The 22,407-nt window shown below is 41.5% G+C and overlaps 2 protein-coding genes and 1 long non-coding RNA gene across 3 annotated transcripts in view; 2 read left to right on the top strand and 1 right to left on the bottom strand.

Annotated features, from left to right (window-relative positions):
• The window catches only part of smyd3 (SET and MYND domain containing 3), a 52,740-nt gene extending 45,237 nt beyond the window's left edge, over positions 1–7,503 (top strand). Inside the window, exons 10-12 of the mRNA XM_058089207.2 lie at positions 229–403; positions 5,085–5,193; positions 6,254–7,503. Coding sequence (XP_057945190.2) covers positions 229–403; positions 5,085–5,193; positions 6,254–6,352 — 383 coding nt within the window. The 3' untranslated portion in view covers positions 6,353–7,503. The remainder of the gene's footprint in view (positions 1–228; positions 404–5,084; positions 5,194–6,253) is intronic.
• Positions 7,504–8,666: 1,163 nt separating this feature from the next.
• LOC144901625 (uncharacterized) lies at positions 8,667–22,199 on the top strand. The gene is made up of 6 exons (XR_013629680.1): positions 8,667–8,799; positions 12,525–12,615; positions 14,323–14,638; positions 16,140–16,254; positions 16,395–16,599; positions 21,326–22,199. It is a non-coding gene; the product is annotated as an uncharacterized LOC144901625 (long non-coding RNA).
• kif26ba (kinesin family member 26Ba) overlaps positions 9,530–22,407 on the bottom strand; it is a 71,206-nt gene continuing 58,328 nt past the window's right edge. Inside the window, exons 17-28 of the mRNA XM_078795745.1 lie at positions 22,091–22,192; positions 21,873–22,000; positions 21,615–21,794; positions 21,252–21,538; positions 20,469–21,021; positions 19,388–20,301; positions 19,085–19,311; positions 18,865–19,014; positions 18,491–18,717; positions 16,362–16,633; positions 16,085–16,232; positions 9,530–14,608 (exon numbers count right to left, since the gene is read on the bottom strand). Coding sequence (XP_078651871.1) covers positions 14,460–14,608; positions 16,085–16,232; positions 16,362–16,633; positions 18,491–18,717; positions 18,865–19,014; positions 19,085–19,311; positions 19,388–20,301; positions 20,469–21,021; positions 21,252–21,538; positions 21,615–21,794; positions 21,873–22,000; positions 22,091–22,192 — 3,337 coding nt within the window. The 3' untranslated portion in view covers positions 9,530–14,459. The remainder of the gene's footprint in view (positions 14,609–16,084; positions 16,233–16,361; positions 16,634–18,490; positions 18,718–18,864; positions 19,015–19,084; positions 19,312–19,387; positions 20,302–20,468; positions 21,022–21,251; positions 21,539–21,614; positions 21,795–21,872; positions 22,001–22,090; positions 22,193–22,407) is intronic.

Below are 22,407 nucleotides of genomic sequence, written 5' to 3'. Positions count from 1 at the left end.
ACTACACTGAGTATCACTGTGTGTGAGTGACCAGAAGAAAAGCTCTTACTTGTTTGGAATATCAAGATATGTAAATATAAGTTTTTTTTCATAGTTTTTACAAGGGATTTTTTTTCTTATTTTTGGGGCAATACATTAAATGGATTGTCATTCGTGCTTGTTGGGCTTTTATCTGTCATTTAATGACATAAGTTTTTTTTCTCCCCCTCAAATAAACCTCCCTCACAGATTGGCAAACCCTCCTAGACAGTTGTACACGTTTGTTATCAACTGTTGGTGCTGACGTGCCTGATGAAAACGTCTACAAACTCCAGTTGACCGACATGGCCCTAGATTCCTCCATTCACCTCGGCCACTGGGAGGCGGCTGTTAGATACGGGGAGAGGACACTTCCAATTTACAGGTGGGTGTGTCGCTTTGGGTGTTTTTTTTTTTCTTTATTACTAACAAAATTCCCCTCATAAAGTGTCATACATATACATTTGTAAGTTGTCTAGTGTGTTGAACTGTTGAAATTATACATATGTACATGCTACATACCTATGGGCATGTTGGCATTACATACACATCTCATATAAGGAATCAATGAATGGTATAATTCAAAGTAGAATTTGCATACATGGAGTGATGGAGGGAAGTGATAAAGGGTGTGGTGAGGATCATTACTATTCGCGCCATTTGCTTTTCAGATGGCTGCAGGAGTTCAGCATCTTTTTCCATCTTCCATCCGTCCTTCTTTCTCTATTCCTGGCGTCTTTCACTTTGCATTTTTCTCCCATTTCACTTTAGCTTGTATTGCTGAGCACAAGCATTTCCTGAATATCTCTACACTGCAAAAGTGGGTATAGCCATAGAAAAAAAATCCATAAATGCTTGCTGGCTTTTATTCATATTTTACATTAATCGAGTCATCTATCGGTGCATCCAGATTATGAGATATATATTCTTGAAATTCAACATTTGTGCAAATAGGCATTGCAACTGAGAGACGTGATTGTCATGCAAATGTATTCCATGTAATGTACTTAAGTTTCACATTTAAATTAAAACCACAGTCATTATAGCTTTGGCCAGAATACAAAATACAATTAGGGAGACTATAACTAATCTTTCCTCCGTGTTTGCATTCAGTAAGATAATCCTTGCTTTCCCCTCGCAAACAGCAAGCTGTGAATTTCTTTTTACAAACAAGAGACGCTTTCTTTCCGCTGGATTTCCCTGGAAATCCGAGCCTCTTTCCACAAGTGTTAACGTCTCCTCTGTGCCCTCTCGCTCTCGTAGCCCAGAGCTGTGGCTCTCTAACAAGCCGCCTTCGATGAGACCATATTTGTTCTTGGCGGAGGAAACAATTTATGAGGAGAGCATGTTAATGAAATTATTTTAATCACTGCAAACGTGTGCATGCAAAGATGGAACATAATTGGAGTTTCTTCCTGCGTTTATTTGCCCGACGTGGCCGTATGCCTCTCCAGCGCTAATTAAATCAATATTGTAACTTGTTATTATTCATTCAATGCCAACACCGATTTAGTCTTTCAGCTCACTATTTAATGATGAAATTCCTAACAAGAACAGGAGCACCTATTTAATTGCTTGGCAGCTACAAATTGCAGTTTGTTAGCCTTGAAGGCAAAAACAATGGGCCGGTTAGTGAAAATTGCTGATCTGTTTTCAAATTAGGATTTGTATTCAATTACATTAAATGCAACTGATTCAGATGAAAGTTAACAAACAAATGAACACACATTCACAACGTGTTGATTTGTTGTCTTCAAGCGATGGACACCAAAGTGGACCTTTTATATAAAGTTGTCTTCATGCAAATATAGTAGATGTGTTTACAGGACTAATTGTCAATTTGAAATATTCATTCATTCATTAATTTTCTACCGCTTATGCTCACGATGGTCGAGGGGGTATGCTGGAGCCTATCCGGCGAGAGGCGGATTACACCCTGGACTGGTCGTCAGCCAATCACAGGGCACATATAGACAAACAACCATTCACACTCACATTCACACCTATGGACAATTTGGAGTCGCCAATTGAATATGGGAGGAAACCGGAGTTCCCGGAGAAAACCCATGCATGCACGGGGAGAACATGCAAACTCCATACAGAGGAGTCTCCTAGCTGTGTGGCCTGCGTGCTAGCCACTCGACCGCCATGCAGCCCCTCTAATGGAAATATGTACCCCAAATGTTAACATTGTTGTTTAAGCTACAGACAACATTGAAATTTCCTTGCATAGACAATCATGTAATGTTGCAAATGTCCAATTCAGATTCTTGTAAATTCCCGTGGATTCCTATTATTTCCCACACATTACCTTAACATCTAACTTTTAAAAATTGACTTTTGGAAGCCTGGTGTGAATAAGATGTAAGGTTTTGTTTTTGTCCCCCATTGTTACATATGTTACTTTAATCCAAACCATATTGCTGAATTTGGAAACTGCTGTTAAGAGAATATTTAATTGGCACATTTTAAATGAATAATACTTGACAACACATGTTGGAATGAACCACAGCTTCCCCGTGCCAGCAACGCTACCACCACCATGCTTGGCACGGTTACGTATCTTGCTACTACTTAGATTGTTTATTTTTTTTTACTATTTAACTGGTTCGGCCCTCTTTGCTGCTGTGCAATGTAAATGTCCCCACTGAGGGACGAATAAAGGTATAACTAATCTAATATAATCTAATCTACTCACGTGTGCGAGAATAATGGCTCTGTTGGCTCATTTGCAGTTTCTATCCACTGGACATAACACATGAAGTATGTGTCTAATGGACGCCGTGTAGCTATTTTGATTGACATACCTCAGGTGATATACACGGCTCTTGAGGAATTATGTGGAATTATCTTTATTGCCATATTGAATTATTGAAGGTGGCCGGGTGCTTAGCGTGTAGGCCACACAGTCAGGAGATCGGGAAGACCTTGGGCATCTCTCTGTGGAGTTTGCATGTTCTCTCCGTGCATGCGTGGGTTTTCCCCCCGGGTACTCCAGTTTCCTCCTACATTCCAAAAACATGCATTTAAAAGTAGCTCACAGGCTGAAAAAGTGCGAGAACCCCTGCTACTGCATTCACCCAGTATACGCATAAACATCAGGAAGTAATATGTATAAAGTGATTCTGTTTATTAGTGCTCACTCTCACATTAGGTCACCAACCTCCTCAACCATGTCCATGACCTGACCTATTATTGTCCAGGGGCTTCTCTGGACCCCTCAGAAATCTCTTCACACCCACTTTATTGTGGCCGCAATGTTTTGTTCAGCCTAATGATCTCTTGGGTTAGCTCACTCACATGAAATCACTCCAATTTAGGCTTGCACCAGCAGAAGCAGAGACTGATCCAACCCTGGAGAGGGGTTTTAGTCTCACTCCGCTTCATCTGGAGCATTTTGTTGCGGCTTTACCGAGGTTGCATCAAATCATTTTGCATTCATAATGAACACTGTCTAGGGTGTGGGGGAGAGAGGAGGAAACAGAAAGAGAAGACTTAAGAGGGAGGACTGAAGGAAGAATGGAGAGCATCTCCCACTTTAATCCCCGCAACTAGCGAGCCAAAGAGTACAGATATAAACAAGAAAGAGTGAGACCATGATAATAGGAGAAGAAAAAATGGAAGCGATTAGACAGGATGGGTTGACTCTGGTAAATGAGTGTTTCAAGAACCGAGCTGTTTACCTCCCTCCAAAAAAAATAAAAACCCTGGTGTGTGTTTATCACAATTGCTTGCTTTTAAAGACCTATGTTTTTTTTTTCTACGATGTAGTGCACCCTGTACGCTATAGGCTCGGTTTATGACAGCATAAAACATTCATATTCATTTGCAGGCAAGCTGTAAATATAACAATGTTTGCAAAAACACTGCAATGTCTATGTACGTGTGCTTTCACATTTGCAAATGAATACTAATGACACGTACATGTACAGTTGCAGTAAGTTCATGAATAAATCCACTTGAGCATTGTGTACACTGTGTACACAGGAGCACCTGGGATGTGAGTTTGTACAGTGAATTCTTTCTACTTTATTGGGTCGATATTTATTTGTGTATGTGTGTAGACAGTGCTGGATATATTTTGAACTTAGACACCCCTCTCCTTTTCCTGCATGAGGAAAAACAGTATTCCTATGCAAAGTATCTTACAGGGTACATACAGGGTAATAACTATAAAAGCAACCTTCACTCGCTAAATGTACTGCAAAAAAGGTCAGTGAGGATAATTCATAATGCCGCCTACAGAAAACATACTAACTCCTTATTTCTAAATACTTAAACTTGCTGATATAGTTAATCTTCAAACAGATAAAATAATGCATAAGGCTAAAAATAACTAATTACCTAAAAATGTCATCCAATACTTCTCTACAAGAGAGGAGAAATATGATCTCAGGGAAGAACTACATTTGAAACACTTATATGCTAGGACTACGTTAAAAAGCCATAGCATTTCAGTATGTGGAATCAAACTATGGAATGGATTGTGTAAGGAACTCAAACAATGCACAACGATGAGCCAATTCAAGAAACAATACAAGCAGTTGATGTTTGCTAAATACAAGGATGAAGAGTCTTGAACCAGTCATGATGTGCTATACATATCACTATATTGACACTTACTATGATACCCATTATGTCATTGTATGGTCATATCACCTTGTACTTCGGTACGGGATAAAAAAAATTTACAAAATTAAAAAAAAACTGTATTACGGAAAGCAGGAAGTGAACAAATGTAACAGTTACTGATTGTAAAAGTATCAGATGGAGGGGTAGGATTTAATAAGCTTTGCTTCTTCCTACTCCTTTTGGACATGTGGAACTGTGAACTGATTATGTGATGCATTCAATTGTAATGTGATGCATGTTCAACTGAAATAAAACCATTACCATTACAAGAGTGAATGTTTACATAGCAAATGTATATCGTTACACCTTCTGACTGTCATTCATTCATTAAACATTTCCTACCATGTTCTTTACAGGATGCGTGGATGCAAAACTAATTAACTGGTCGTGTCTTTCGCCCATGTTGTGTCATGTTTACTTCATCTCTTCTAAAGACAATACTACACTGATCCCCATCCTGTACACGGAGTCCAGCTGATGAGAGTAGCAAAGCTGCAACATTATTTGGAGCGCATTAAGGATGCTTTGGAAACATTCAAACAGGTGTGTATGAGAACTGTATGTACATTTGTGCAAATATGGATTACATTTTGTACAGTTTGTATTTGCTTTGCTGATCACACGTCTCATGGAGTGTTGACTGTCGTTGTGTAGTTTGTTTTTTTCCCAGATGGCAAATCTGGGTTGGGTGGATATGTTTGAGGGTGGCAAGTTTGTTTTGTTGCCACCACTTTCAAACTAATTTGGCATACTGGCTCAAGCGTGTTGAATGGCTCTTAGCTCATTCCCAAGCTGTGGAATTTGGCTTTGCAATCAATTCTTTCCCTCTTAATTTATACTTTAAATAAAAACGAATTTCAGTGCCTTACATTGCTCCTCAAGTGGGTCCACTCTTTTGCTGTGGGCATGCAGCATGCTAGCTAGACAAAGTGACAATATGACTGACCAATGACGTCCATTTTGAAAACAATATATAACAATATATGGAGGCCGGGAAAATTATCCAGTTCATTTTCATTTGTGGCAGCACGGCAGTCGAGTGGTTAGCGCGCAGACCTTACAGCGAGGAGACCAGGGTTCAATTCCACCCTCGGCCATCTCTGTGTGGAGTTTGCATGTTCTCCCCGTGCATGCGTGGGTTTTCTCCGGGTACTCCGGTTTCCTCCCACATTCCAAAAACATGCTAGGTTAATTGGCGACTCCAAATTGTCCATAGGTATGAATGTGAGTGTGAATGGTTGTTTGTCTGTATGTGCCTTGTGATTGGCTGGCGACCAGTCCAGGGTGTACCCCGCCTCTCGCCCGAAGACAGCTGGGATAGGCTCCAGCACCCCCGCGACCCTCGTGAGGAAAAGCGGTAGAAAATGAATGAATGAATTTTCATTTGTGAATTATTTTATTGTCATAAGATGTTTTTTTTTTAACTAGAAATCTCAAGTTTTGATCTGAAGATGTTGACACCCCTACTGTTATACTATAATTTGTGTAACAAGTATCAGAAAACTAGAAAAGCAGGTAACAATGTGTATTTGTTGGCAGTACATTTTGCTCTGTTTGCTTTTAACATGTCAATCATATTAACGCTTGTTTGTTTGTCCACCAGGCCTTTGCGATCCTACAGATCACCCACGGTGTTGATCACCCTTTGGTGGCTGACTTGTTGGTCAAGATGGAAGAATGTCGCTTTGAGATGGATCGGTAATGTTGATGTGACAACAGAGACAATAAAATTCCAACATAACGTGAAAAGTGGTGACCTAAGGCAGGGTTTTCCAAATGGTGGGAACATGGGATCCACATTTTCAAAGGATCATTATGTTACGACCCACTTTTATTTCATTCAAATCAAGCAAATGCAAGTGTTTTAAATAAATTCACTATTTCATCTTATTAGACATAAGTTCATACATACAAATATTAAAATGAAATATACTAATTGCACAAAGTAGTTGGTCTAAAGCAGATATTTCACTTATGAATGTGCAAAGAGTGCTGTATGTATATATGAAAGTGGTAGATGACTTCAATATTGCTCTTTTACTTAAAAAAAAACAATCTAGGTAGACCTCAGTTGTATGTGTAAAATGACTTAGTTATAAAATGAAGAATTACTTTTAATGTACCATCATTTTTTTACCCACCCAGAATGGATCTGCAACCCACTTGTGGGTCCCGAATTGAGAATCACGGATTTAAAGCACCTATTTTGGTGTGATATCATATGGACAATACACTTCCTTCTGTGTGTGTTTTAAGGATCATGTCTGCTTTAGATACCACTGTGGTGAATGTATCCAGTGTGTGTGTGTGTGTGTGTGTTTGTTTGTGTTGCAAATCTTCCATCTCACACGCACACACACTTCCAATGTTAATCCTTGTTTTTGTGGCTTCTTCTGTCAGTGTGTGTTAAGCCTGTAGATTGTCTGTGATGGAGTGCGGTAATACTACTGTCACACACACACACACACACACACACACACTTGGACACCTCTTTGTAAGAAAGGGATGACAACATTTCCTCTGGGAGGGGAAATTGTGTGTTTATAGGTTATGTGAGGATTACACTGACATCATGTTTGTTTTAACATTACAAATAAAAGGTTTTGCTTGTCTGGCACTTCCTCGTTACGCGTGCTCTCTACATGTAAAGAAAAAAATCAGATGTGAATACATGTTACTTCAACATGGTTATTTGTCTTGTGTACCAGTGTTCCCCGACCTTTTATGTCTTGTGTACTCTCATAATTTGTTTTATGATACGACAGTACCCCCTCACTGTTGATAATGCAAAGGGGATTGGATTGCAACTGTTATGGTTTTGGCACAGCTCTGCCACAGGTTATTATCTCCCAGTTGTAGCACACACATTACATTTAATTGCCTGGCATAATTTGAAAAGATTTAATTTTGAAAAAATTAAAAATAATATTTACATCCACCTACCCCTGGTTTGGGTATCACTGTTATAGTATAGTACTGTAAATGCTGTATTTATAGCCGGCACATTTACCCAGTGGTGGAGCTACGGGGTGGCCACGCCACCTTTGGTCAATCTCCAGCCACCCCAGTGGCCACCACCACGGCTGTGGAGCAATTTTGACAAACGCAGCTCTTTGGTGCAGAACATTATTTCAGTCTAACCACCGTTTCTGCTTGGATGCATTTCACTGCAGCACACAACAGAAGAGAACTTCCTATTTAGTGGTGGAACTGTCAATAAAACCTCATTTTGCATGAACTGCAAGCGGGAGGTAAGTTTTCCATGATTACTTTGGTCAGTTCCAAAGTTTTATCACGATGTTGACTTTGACTTAAATTCTGAAGCATGATTCAAAACATAAATCTTTTTAATATTGGAAGCTCTTTGTTGCAGCACAAGTGGGCATATAAACCAAGGAGTCTAGAGTTGAAACAGGATCGGCATATACTTATGCCCTGCGCGGGTTTTGGCCCCCATGATGATCCAATAGACGGTCCAAAAACATTGGCTGAGCAACAGGGTGGCCATCCCCTTGTCACTTTCCGGCCACCCAATTCAGGTATCAACTTATTGCCATGTTGTATGTTTCGCATACAGTGTTATACTTTTTTAACATTATTATAAAATGTACAGAACTTTCAGTATTTTTATTAAATAAATGACAAACTGTTTATGATTGTGGTTGTAGTTTTCAGTGTATCCGGTGTATGTAATTGTGGTATATTCCTGCTCAAGCTGTATTATACATATAACTAACAGCTTTTGAATGTATGAAATGCATAGTGAAACAGAAAGCAAAGCTGGGATAGATATATCACAGTACAACTGCCTCTCACGCCATGCCTCTTTTCAGTGTTTTTTCCTCTTTCTATTTAGTATGGCAGTCTTTCTCCCATCACCTCATACAGACCATTAACTATGATTTACTGCCATCGCTCTCGTTTTCTCTCGCCGCCTGTCACCTTCTGTCTCTCACTTGCCAGAATACTTCAAATTAGATTCAAGACCTCTCTTTTTTTCCCCATCATTTTCTCTACAGAATTCCAGGTTCCATGAAAAAATGGGCACAGAATGATTTAAACCCGTTATACCTTCAGAAAGGATGTCATCTGTAAAAGAGAGAGGCACCTCAGCACCGTGGCTCGAGTGGTACAGTGGCAAGATCACAGGTTTGAGTCCCTGTTCTTCCGCGCATTGCGTCATTGTGTGCGTTATTATGCAAACATGACTTTGTCATAATGTTCAAACAGCAGTGTTGTGCAATCAGGTGAGGCAGAGCTTTGCCAGTCATGATGAGAAATGTACAAATAAGTACTGATAACAAAAGTAATATTTGTCCAAAGAACTCTATGTATATAATGTATTTTTTGTATCAAATCGTTTTTAACATTTTCAAGTGAGGCTGCGGCGGCACGGCGGTCGAGTGGTTAGCGTGCAGACCTCACAGCTAGGAGACCAGGGTTCAATTCCACCATCGGCCATCTCTGTGTGGAGTTTGCATGTTCTCCCCGTGCATGCGTGGGTTTTCTCCGGGTACTCCGGTTTCCTCCCACATTCCAAAAACATGCTAGGTTAATTGGCGACTCCAAATGAATGTGAGTGTGAATGGTTGTTTGTCTATTTGTGCCCTGTGATTGGCTGGCCACCAGTCCAGGATGTACCCTGTCTCTCGCCCAAAGACAGCTGGGATAGGCTCCAGCCTAAATGTTTAAATTCCAATATCTAGGTCCAATTTTGTACAACACGTTTACAATATGCTATTGTGGGACCTTTTGTGACTTAACCTGACTGCAACAATGGTATTGTGAGTACTGTTTGTAAAGAAAGTGAGGCACATGTCAAATAGGTTGAATACATTCCTTTATTTACATCCCCCCACCCCCGCCCCCCCACGCTCCTCCAGCGACACGCTGTGTCAAAGACGTTCCAGCCTTGAATCATGCACAGAGAATATCACACATCACATACTTGTTTTTCCACACTGAGCGAGCGCAGATCTCCACTCATTCTTTCCGCAGAACAGATTGGCACTTACAACTGACAAACTTTAAAAAAAAAAAAACAAACCAAAAAAAAAACGGACTACTAGGAATGATCACAAGTCAATTACTTTTTTTTTGTGTCAATTGGGAAAATGTGGTCATTATTCAGGGATGACCTTGCATTTCTCCACCCACACTTAAGATGCTGTGTGTCAGCTTTACATACAACACATAAATACCTTGTGATGAATCACTTTTTATATCAAGCGTCATTCCTGAAAGTTGACATCAGAGAGTTGAAAAGGTATTGCCGACTCAGGAAATAAATCTCACACATAGCATCTTCACACTGGAAATGTGCATGCTCCACTAACCCACCTGGCTAATAATCAATAATGTTAAATACTGTATATGTGTTTCTTTAAAAAAAAAAAAAAGCAACATAAGTCACTAAGTAAACCAAAAGGAGTAAAATACTTTATATAAATGATATGTGTTCAGTATATATTGTACAGTTGAGCCCCAAAATATTTATTCCCTGTGCCAAATTTTGGGTTAAAGTGAATATTTATTTGACTATTTTGGTTGGAAATGACACAAGAGACTGACAAGTTGATGAAACACGTCTGTGAATATTCTCATCCATTTAGGCTAGGGGTGGGCAAATATTTTGGCTCGTGGGCCGCATTCAGGTTACAAAATTCCGGGGGTCCAGAACATATATTTAACACACACACACTTGTTTATGCTTATAATTTTCCTTGAATTCTTTGTCTAATTTTATCTGTAAAAGTGTTATACTCATATCAGCACTTTAAACATCAGACCACATCAAACTATGTCATTTCATTTTACAGTTTTGTTGTTTTTTTTTTGTTTTTTTTTACTAAATAAGACATCCGACTTGCAAGTCATGTTGCCAGTTTGTATGTTAAAAGTTACAATATTTAGAAAGCAACTGGCAGGCCGGATTCAAACACTTGGTGGGCCGCATGTGGCCCCCGGGCCGTAGTTTGCCCACCCCTGATCTAGTCCATTGCATTGGTCTCATTCGTACCTATCGTCTTGGAGCATGGACTGATGGCCCAACTCTTTTTAAGACATATTCACAAACATATTCACCATTTTCATTGTTTTCTACATATTGAAAAATGTCTGATTTTTTTTTCACACAAAAAAATGTCAGTAAACACCACCTTTTGCACCTTTCTGAAAGATAACTTCATGCATAATATGCATAAAGGGATTCTCAAGACACAAAAGTAGGTTGCAGAATTATTCAGAATGGAAGAAAATGATAAACAGCTCATGTGTGAGTGGTTTAGTTTATTTTTAAATAAAACTATTTGAAAAGGCATCTTCCTCTTTGGTATCTGGTGACTAATATAATATGTCATTTTGTCGTCTTTTCTTCATTCCCTATTTCGTATGTATTTATGTGCATCCTCATTTCCTTAATAATGTACCATGAAATGCACTTTGCACGTGTAATTATGTGTAATTTTTGCTTAAAAATAGGACATAGGACAAAATGTCAGCCCCAGGTTAAGAACACCTTATTCTACAACATTCTAATTAACTTTATATTGAAATGCATGTATTGAGAGGGGGAATAAAGAGTCATTTTCCTCATTCTGGTGTCATTTCCAGTTAAAGGCTAAAATAAGACTATAATATAATAATATAACACCAGCTAAAAAAAAATGGCCAGGGTATGAATAATGTTGGTCTTAACTGTACTTAGTATATGCAATGGGCTCTGCAACATATATATATACATATTCATTTCAATGCATAGTAACTTTTTAAATGATATTTAAATAAATACACCTGTCCTGCTGAGCTGAAATAAATAGACTCTTATCCACTGAGAGATAAAATAGGAAACATTGAGCTGTTGCACCTTCTCTTTATAAACACACATGACAGAGCCAGGTTATCAAACATACGTGTAGTTTTGACGCAAGATGACTTTACTACGCCATAAATGACTTTCACTTGGCCAGCTGGCCATGAAAAGGTCCAAACCATACTTGACCTCCAATCTGGAATACATTAAACACCCAAAGGAACAACTATGATGATGGTCATGTAGAAGAAGCAATTTAAAGGTTATTTCTCCTGTTTTAAACTTTCACTCATTCAAATATTTACATTTGTACAAACATTTAGAGCATAAACATCTCAAGCACCAAGAAGGATAATATAAAATGGTCTTAAAAAGACATGGAACACCACAGAAATCACTGCTTCTTAATTTAGCTGTTATTTTTTCTTTTGTTTACGTATATATTAATATATATGTCTTTTTTTCCTAAACACAATATCTCCATTTGTGGTTTGCATAATTTGACCTTCTGCAAACTATTGCCTTTTACCAAAATTTCAAGACTCAATTTGCAACTTTGTCCCGGTAATACAAGCAAAGTAAACCAAAAGGAGTAAAAGACTTTATATAAATGATATGTTTTCAGTATATATTGTACAGTTGAGCCCCAAAATATTTATTCCCTTTGCCAAATTTTGGGTTAAAGTGAATATTTATTTGACTCTTTTGGTTGGAAATAACCAATGTCTTAAAAAGACATGGAACACCACAGAAATCACTGCTTCTTAATTTAGCTGTTATTTTTCTTTTGTTTACGTATATATTAATATATGTGTCTTTTTTTCCTAAACACAATATCTCCATTTGTGGTTTGCATAATTTGACCTTCTGCAAACTATTGCCTTTTACCGAAATTTCAAGACTCAATTTGCAACTTTGTCCCGGTAATACAAGTATCATTGTTAAGAAATATTTAAATAACTGACATCTACTTTTATGTATCATTTTTAGAGCCTTCTAAGGTATATTCTCATTGTGAAAATGTACGGAATAAAAGGCGACTTCATTTGCTGATGTTTTGCAGAGCCACAACCTCGCATCGGGGGTGGGGGGGTGTAATGTCAGCAACTTTGCCAAGAAACAGCTCATCTCCACGGAATGTGGCCCAAGAAGAGGTAATAACACAGCTATAATCCTGACAAACACGGTTTCATCTGCTTTCAACTCAGACAGGAAGGAAACCCTAATATAAAATACACACAAATCAAATCATGCCCTTTCTTTTCAAATAGAGCACAACGACACAGATACAAATACTGTACCAGACAAGCATCCATCCACGGATGTATTAACACTGCAAAGATTTGTAAACATGGTAAAAGACATCACGTTTGTTTGAGGGGCTTGGTATAAGGATGTATAAGGTATACGTATATACGTACAGTACACTATATCTATATATACTGTATAGTGTATATATATGTGAGCCCTGCAGGATTTTGGTCCAAATGTGCTGTTTTTAGACTTAAAAAAAACAACATCAACACTGCAATAAACAAGATTAAGGCTGTGCTCACACTTGTCACATTCACTTTGGTCCCAGACCGACTCAAACGTGAACGCTGCACAGACCAATGGTAAAATGACAAATGCATCAAAAGCGCTGTCTCACTGCTGCTTCGAAAAATCTATTTTAGACGCTTTCCATGACAGCTCACCTGGTACAAAAATAGCAGAAGTGCGGTTTTGGTTGTATTGACTCCAATGTATTACAGCCCCGAGAAGAAAGTCTTAAAAGACACATTGTCTTTTACACAGGGGGGGCAAGAGATTTATATATGCGAAGCAGCAGATGGCGCCAAAAGACTTTTCCGAGCTTTTCTTCCTGTCACTCACACCTGTGACCTGGAGAGCTGCAGTCGTGACAAAAAAGACACGCTGGAAAAAAGTGTTTCAAAGTTTGTTACTAACAGAAGAGGATGCTAACTGTTTAGCAGCTAAGATACTTGACGTGGGTGTCCAAAGTGCAGCCTGGGGGCCATTTGTGGCCTGTGGTTGGTTTTTTAATTGGCTAGAAATGAAATGAAGCACAAAAAATAGAGCAAAAAGGCACAATATAAAAAGACAAAGATTGAATGTTGATACTAATAAGTAATAACACAGCTTTGTCTTTGACTAAATGGAATAAATACAGTATTACAGTACAATGGTGTGTAAAGGGTATGGACACCCCAAAGTCCTTTTTTTAAATACCTGTTATTTAGATTTGTATTTTTGAAGATTAAAATGTATTTTAGTGTTTTTTAAATTACAGTATTATTTTGTTATGGACCAGCAGGGTATTGACCGACAAGCATGAACACAGCCTAACTTGTACATGTACCTGTTCAAACACTGTGCCATAGTTTCTCCATAGTAAAACTTCAAAAACAGATTTTTGGTCCCTTTCTAAGTTTTGTAAAAAAAACCAAAAAAAAAACGATGTTCACACAAATTCAAACTGTTGGCCTTTTTGTTTTTTAAGCCTCACGGCCGATGTCCGGCAATCATACTGGATAAGTACGTTTTACCATTCAGTATATGGAAACAGTAATACATGACATTAAGAAATGGCAATGAATTCAAAGACACTACTGTAATCTTTTGGCTATTTCACTATGCTAGCACCATACTATACAGTATGTAGATAACGGTATTGTTGAAATGTTAACAAGGCACTTTTTTTTATCATCGCGTGTATTTGTCTTTTTAATAACTGCACAATATCAGACTCTTATTTTGTCCATTTTAAAAAGTGCTCAGTCACACTTAAAAAAAGATGGCAGTATGGTGGTACATACATTCCTCATGTAAATTATTTGAAGGCTTCCTCTGCTTTACAGCCCAGTTAGATATGTCGAATAGAGTCATCCTTCCTTTCCTCCATGGGTGTGTCCTGCTTCCTTACAAGGTGAATTCATCATTCAAAGTCATCCCCACCTGGCAGTTCCTCCATCCATCCATCTGTCCATCCATCCATCTACCGATGTCTGGATGACACATCAAAGCACGTGATCATCATGAGATGAGCTTTGCAGAAGTTCACTCTGGTCTCCAGTTTGTCCGTTACTGTTTCCAGAGCTTCCAGATACTCCAGAGAGTCCACCTCGTAGACCTGCTGCAGCTCAACTGGACCATCAGAGAAGAAAGGAAGAGTACGTACGTAAGAATTGAGAGAATGCTGATGATGATGTGACGTGCAGAGGAGTGCAGCTCAAAATGTCACTGAGGTGTTTAATTATCTCGACATCTGATGAGTGTCAGATCAGTCACATGTTTTTTTTTTCCCTTTGTGATCAAAGCAACCAGTGAGCCTGCATGAATGTTTGATCACATGACTGTGCGGCATTGATTTACAATGACTCCAGTCAGTGCTTATGTTTTTTTCTCTAGCACTTTGTCTTCGTAATGAGACTTTAACCCTTCTGTAATGTCTCTCTTTATGGGACCGTGCTGACAATGTACTCTGGGAGTCGCATCACGTCCTGCAGTCTCGTCTGTCCTTATTCATTGGAGGAAAAGTGGCGCATCAAGCACATCCTCATTTTGACCCCTGTCGTTGTTGCCCCCAGAGTGAACCCTCCAACTAAGTCACACAGACGTATTCCTGCTATGACTAAATATTTGCCACAATCTGACCCAGACGTGTATGAAAAATTAAGACAATTTTCTTTATATATTGTTTCTACTTGAACAAAGGAGTGCGAAGAATTGAGTAGACTCCAGACTCAGCTGAAAGGATATAAGATTAATTGGTTCCATAGGTATGAATGTGAGTGTGAATGGTTGTTTTGTCTATATGTGCCCTGTGATTGGCTGGTGACCAGTCCAGGGTGTTACCCCGCCTCTCGCCCAAAGACAGCTGGGATAGGCTCCAGCACCCCCTGTGACCCTCGTGAGGAAAAGCAGTTGAAAATAAATGAATGAATGAATGAATGGTTCCATAGGTATGAATGTGAGTGTGAATGGTTGTTTGTCTATATGTGCCCTGTGATTGGCTTGCCACCAGTCCAGGGTGTACCCCGCCTCTCGCCCAAAGACAGCTGGGATAGGTTCCAGCACCCCCGCGACCCTTGTGAGGATAAGCGGTGGAAAATGAATGAATGGTTCCAGACTACTGTCATAAGTGAATTATACATGGAATATTTTCATAGTTAGAGCATAGATAACCAGTTTATGACCTTTTAAATATGTTTAACATTATTAGAGCATTCTTGACATGAAATAACATCCCTATAGTCACATTTTTTTACCCAATATAGCAGACATGATAAGGGTAAATAAGGCATTTAAGACATAAATAAGACTTGTGAGTTGCTATAAATGTGTTCCCGAGGGGAGAAGAGTGAGTGGCGGACAGGATGTGACATAGGCGGTTCAGAGATGAGTTTCGTCTTGTAGTGGGTTATAGTGTCAACAGTAGCCCATTTTTTATTAGGGCTTTTTATGAAGAATTATGCCTGTAATTGTCAATGTAACCTTGTAAAAACATGCTATGCATACTGAATGTGGATGTGGATACCGTACTCCATTGTTGTGTAAACAAACAGCAAAAACAACACAGTTTTCATCCAGTTTAAGTTAAAAGCTAGAGTTAACACCTACATTCGGTAGTCCATGTGTGCGGCTCCAGCATCAGGTACTGTTTGGTTTGTTCCAGCTCTTTCTTCAACCATTGGTACTTTGCTCGGACTTCGCTGATACGCTGCTGACGGTTCTCCAGCAGGCGAAGTTTACCGACGTACAGCATCTCCTAATACACACAGACATACAAAGTGAGTAGACATTCATCCACCAACGATTGGACAAAGAGTAGAATAATTGACATACACATTCACAGATTGCCTCCAATGATGTTTTACTTTGGTGTTATTGTCCTCACCTTAGCCCCGCCTTTGTCCCTCCTCTTCTGCAGGCGTTCAACATCGTCAATCTCGTACACCTTGATCTCAAAGGTCTCCGTTGTGGCCGCTGTACCTCGGAGGTTTGTGGAAGCAGGTGGCCCCAGAGGTCCATCTACCCAGCATGCACCTGGGCTCGAGGAGGAGGAAGACGAGGACGTCATGGCCTGTTTGGTGGTGCGATGAGGAGACGTGGAGGAGGAGGATGAGGGCTCCAAGGTCAGTGCCGGGATAAGCCGACGACGCTGAAGACCTGAAAGTATCACAATTGTGAAACAAAGTGTGAAAATATGGCTCTAGTTTGTCATGGGATGGGAACATACTTCTTTAACTTAGCGCTTTTATATTTTATCCCCTTTAGAACCATTTTAAGCAGAGAAATTTGAGGCTAGATTCCAGCAAGACAGGAGTTATTTTAATCATCTTTGTATTCTCGGCGCGGCACTGAAAGGTCAAGCAGTCATTTGTATTTCATTATGTCGTAAGAAGCAGCCACACAGCGACAATTACACTCTGCAGGTGGAAACGGCACATGTAGAAAGGAAGCAGGGAGGTAATGTGCAGGACGAGACTGGAATTAAAAATGAACAGGACCAGTCAATCCAATTGAAACTAAATGACAGAAAGGTGATGAACGTTTCCCACCACATCTTCTTGTCCATCTTTTGACTACACATTAGTCACATCGCAAACACTTATTGACAATGACAAGAGCAGTTGTCATAAAGTTCAAGAAAAATGAGAGTAAAACTTTTCAAACGTGAACCCCCGAAAAGGTTAGTCTAATAGAAATCAATAATCAGAGGCTGAGCTGCTTTTTTATGCACATATCCATTGTCATGCTGAAGCAGTGGAGCATGATTTGGCAGGCACATTCAGGCTCCTGTGTAATGTTCTGGTGAATGTAGATTCATTATAGCCAACAGCGGCGGTGCCCTGCTACCATTTCACACATGGATGGACGAGGTCACCTTTCCTATACCTGCAAACACAGCTTTCTCACTGCACAGCAGACTGTCTTTTTATTTCTACTTTCTCCTAAAGACACTTTGTCACAATGTGGACTTTTACAGCTTACAATCGATCATATGTTCAGTGGGGTGGAAGCTGTTGGAAATGCTGAGTGAGCGTGTTTGGAAAAAAAGTGCAAAAACCTCAGTCACATTGAAAATAACCAAAAAAAAATCACAATTGTGAGAAAAAGGCAGAATTTTATGGGAATATTTTTTTTTTCGAAGAAATGTGTGTAATGTGCGCTGCACGGCGCTGGAGTGGTTAGCGCGCAAGCCACACAGCTAGGAGACCCGAGTTCAATTCCACCCTCGGCAATCTGTGTTTGCGGAGTTTGCATGTTCTCCGGGTATTCCGGTTTCCTCCCACATTCCAAAAACATGCTAGGTTAATTGGCGACTCCAAATTGTGCATAGGTATGAATGTGAGTGTGAATGGTTGTTTGTCTATATGTGCCCTGTGATTGGCTGGCGACCAGTCCAGGGTGTACCCCGCCTCTCCCCCGAAGACAGCTGCGATAGGCTAAAATTTTACTTTATTTTTGTTTTATTGTACAGTAGTTGAATTCTCTTTTGCTCGTGTATGATTGAAAAGAGCTGCACGGCGGACGGGTGGTTAGCGTGCAGGCCTCACAGCCAGGAGACCAGAGTTCAATTCCACCCTCGGCCATCTCTGTGTGGAGTTTGCATGTTTTCCCCGTGGTTTGCCACTCCAAATTGTCCATAGGTATGAATGTGAGTGTGAATGGTTGTTTGTCTATATGTGCCCTGTAATTGGCTGGCGACCAGTCCAGGGTGTACCCTGCCTCTGGCCAGAAGACAGCTGGGATAGACTCCAGCATCCCGCAACCCTCGTGAGGATGAGCGGTAGAAAATGAATGAATGAATGTGTGTAATGTGATCAGTATTGGTATTGGCTAATTTCACTCATAGATTAGCGATATTAGTATCAGAGGCATAAAATCCTGATTGGGAAAATCCCTACTAATTACCCATGCCTTTGCATTCGGTAAAAACACAAATATTATTTTTTTGAGTTGTAAATAAAAAATAAACCGTAGGGCGGTAAACCTCAGACGAGCTCAACACTGAATTCTTACCTCCCACGTGTCCAGCGTTGCCCCTGCTCTTCTTGCTGCTCTTGGAGCTGCGTCTGGAGGAGTTGGTGGCTGAGCTGTGCTCACTGACGGAGTCTTGGGCCGAGGAAGTACTTCCTGTGTTCTCGCTGCTGTCTCTCAGCATGCTTTCATAGCCACTACTGCCTCCACTGTGGTAGAACAAAGCCGTCTTCCCCATGGCCGGGGGCAGCTCGCCACTCAGGACGCTACTGTTAGGCGTGAAAAATAAGAGCAAAGTTCAAAATCAATGAAGTTGGCCACACTGTTGGATCCAAGGCAACGTCATTAACAACCGAGAAGATGTCCAGTTGCCTTTGATCCAACTTACTGTGGCTGAGAATCAACTGTCCAAATACCTGTTGTCGCTGGCATGGCCACTGCTGCAACGATGTGGTTTTCGTGGAGCGGTGATCTTACTGTAAGGAGAAGGAAGGGTTTGGACAGCTGCAGCCCTGTCCTCCCCCAGACCGCCTCCAGCAAGACCTCCTGTAAGAGCGACCCCTCCACTGAGAGCAAACAGTAAGTGTCAACAATGTCAACAATGAAAAAACTTTGAGAGGTAAAACTCTGGCTCACCCTGCTCCTCCTATCCCTTTCTCCTCTCCCGGATCTGCGCCTCCTCCCTGGGAGTGATTCCTTGAACGTGAGCCTGCGCTTCCTTGGAGAAGCTCTGAGATACGACCATTGACAGCCCGCAGTGGCAGCTTAGCAGCCAAGCTGCCCCCTCGATTGCGGCTCAGAGACTGTGTAGACCAAGATGCAGGAGATGGTCCCTGCTGTTGCACCGGACCCTGGATGGTGGTCTGGGGCGGAGGAAGAAGACGGCAAGCTCAGGTTTGGAAGATTATTGTCATGGCCTGGATGCAAATGAAGCGTTACCTTTCCATTCGGAGGCAGGCTTGAGCTTCGACTCGAGGCCTGGTTCAGAGACTTGGTAGAAAAGCTGAGCGTCTTTGTGCTCGATGCAGACAGACTCCTGGTTTTAGGACTGCTGGTCATTAAGAGCTTACTGACAGCTGAGATTTTTGACTGGCCGCTGGATTTCGCCGGCGACTGCGGAGCGCTGCTCGGACCGGGACTGGCTCCGGAGCCATTTCCAGAGGGAGAAGACACCGATCCCGCACGGGTGAGGCTGCGTCCTGTACGAGGCACGCTGCTGTCAACTTTGGATCCACTCCCTCTGAGGCTATCTCCTCTTTCTAAGGAGAAGCAGTCATAGTGGTGGGAACCACTGTGGGCTCGACCCAGAGAGTTAGTTCTGCAAGCAAGTTGCTCCAACTTGGCACTGAAGAGTCTACTGCTGTCTGTGCTGCAGCCTCGTTGTCTGCTGCCACATCCAGATCCCACCACATCATCTGAAGAACTTCCCAGCATGGGGAGCCCATGAAGGGGTTGTTGAAGTGGACTGGCTGCCCTGTTCCGCAGCTCGAGGCTGGACTTGCGTACAGGAGGCAAAGGTGGGATGCCTCCCTTCTTGTGGGAGAAAAAGCCCTGTTTTCCAGTTGATCCCCGTCGGTCAAGTGTGGCGCGAGGACTACAAGGAGTTGAACAAGTGGCACTGATATTCTTCTTGTAGTCCGCTGTGTTCTCTAAGCTGTCGTGGCGGTTCAGACGATGCCAGCCACGAGGAAGACTGGCAGTTCGATGGATTTCTGGGTTGTAGTTATCAGTCAAAGTCTCTCCTTGGGCTAATATGCTAGCGACCGTCTCACAACCATCCACCACTCTCTTGAAGGAATCTGGGGATGATGCCACCTCCCCGCCTGAGCTAGAGCCTCCATGATCTTCAATTGCTGATAACAGAATGGACAATCGGGTTGGAAGATCTTAATCAACATCCAAAGGACAATGCAGATACATTATTAAAGACACATTAGCATGCAGTCAACCAAGAACTAATGAAGAAACATTTATGGGCCACCCCTCTACAAAGGTATGTAGTTTCAGCCTACTTTCTTACCTTCTCTGCAGAAATTCTGAAGGTTCCCACTCCCAGGTCCTTCAGTTGTCTCTCCTGAATGGCTCTTCGAATGTCTCTCCTCCAAACCCCGCTTCAGCCAGGGGTCCTCAAAGTTCATGTCACTAGAAATAGAAGCTAATGGTAGTGTGTTTATCACGGAGGAGCTTATACTAGCTACACAGGGGTGAGCACTGATCGGGGTTTTGAAGGTAGAAAGGTTCCCAAGTGCCGTCAAAGACTGGATGGTGGTTTTAGCCATGGATGGAGGCAGTTTTCTCAGCCTATCCTTGGTTGGAGTTTCCCTCTCTTTCTCTGACAGCTCTCCTTCAAGACTTCCTTTGCTTAAACTGCTTTCATTATTGCCTGAAGCCTCCAGTCTACAAGAAGGGTTCACTTCAGCCAAGGCCTCCCCTTGCTGACTTTGGGACTGGCTGAAACTATGGAGGGACTGATCAGCCTCACTGCACATACTCAGATCACTCATCCAGGAGGAGATGGGAGACATGGTGGACGCTAAAGCCTCCCCTTCCATGCGCAGCCTGGCCATCGCCACCTGTAGGGGATTAAAAATGAAAATGGATTCCATCGATTATTATGCTAATAAGTCCATTTTGTCCTCGACAGTTTAATCAGCATAATTTGGACTGAAGGCATGCTTGGATGAGAGTCCCACAATAACACTCTTGTTATCTTCCCAGAAGAGTGGAAGCTGTTTTAGCTGTAACTGTGACTTATCCACACCAAAACCACAAATATAACGTTGTGTGTTTCAGTCACACTAACCTCGGCCTTGGCAACCACCTCGGTAACCCCACAGCTAGTTGCAGTCACATGATAGCTGTCTCCATCCTTAACAGAGCCCCCAAGAAGTGCAGAGGCCTGTGAGTGTGAAGCAAGGGCGTCCACGGAGCAGCCGTCGCTGTTGAAGCTGATGATGCTCGTCGGACGACAGGCCAGACCCTGTGTCGCCATAAGAGCTTCTAAATGGACGTCCTCTTCTCCACTTTGAGTCCCTGTGTAAACTAGTACATCCTCACACAGCAGGTGAGGTCCAACTGGCATGGACGCTACTGTGGACAGGACAGGTCTTTATATTGACTTTATTTGTAACAGTTAAGTTCAATTCCATATCAGAAAAGTACTCACCATCCCTGTGTGTGTCCAAGGGTATAGGAGGGACATCATCGTCACAGAGTGTTTCAGCCGAGCCCAAGCTGGCAGACAGGGACGGAATCAGATCTTTGACTTGGGGGCTCATACCCACAGGAGAAGTTCTAGACAGTGGGGACTCAGTGGAGGAGCGGCCACTGTCTGCAGCCAAACTGTCTGTATTGTAGGAAACATATTTAATGAATACAAATGGCAACTAAAGGATATTGCCATCAACCGAAAGGAAACCATTACTGTCAGAGGTCAAAGCGTCTGTGGTTTGTCCATCCTGAGCCAAAGTCTGTGAAGGTAGAGGAGGTGTCGCTGGCATCACACACTTCTGGGTGTACACTTTACACCGCTGTGACGGTGACAACGGAGGCCTGCGGACAACGCAGACATTTATATTGGGATGTTTGATGAAATAAATGCAAAATAAATATCCCTAATCAACATTATTGATGAACTTATACCTATATTCTGAGGTTTTAGTCAGACTGGCGATGCCGAGGCGCGGTGATCCAATTGGGCGTGTCTTTGCTTCCGTGTTGCCTCCCATGGTCAGACTCTCACGACTGTCCAGACAAGGATACATTTTATTATTTATTATTATTTATTATTATGGATTATCCATCCATTTTCTATGCTGCTTATCCTCACGAGGGTTGCGGGTATGCTGGAGCCTATCCCAGCTGTCATGGGCGAGAGGCGGGGTACACCCTGGACTGGTGGCCAGCCAATCACAGGGCACATATAGACAAACAACCATTCACACTCACATTCATACCTA

Source organism: Doryrhamphus excisus, linkage group LG13 (assembly GCF_037039965.1).
Source record: "Doryrhamphus excisus strain RoL-2023G ecotype Guam linkage group LG13, RoL_Dexc_Guam_v1.1, whole genome shotgun sequence".
NCBI lineage: Eukaryota > Metazoa > Chordata > Actinopteri > Syngnathiformes > Syngnathidae > Doryrhamphus > Doryrhamphus excisus.
The sequence above is the reverse complement of the archived record's forward strand: the minus strand, read 5'-3'. Positions and strand labels throughout refer to the sequence as shown.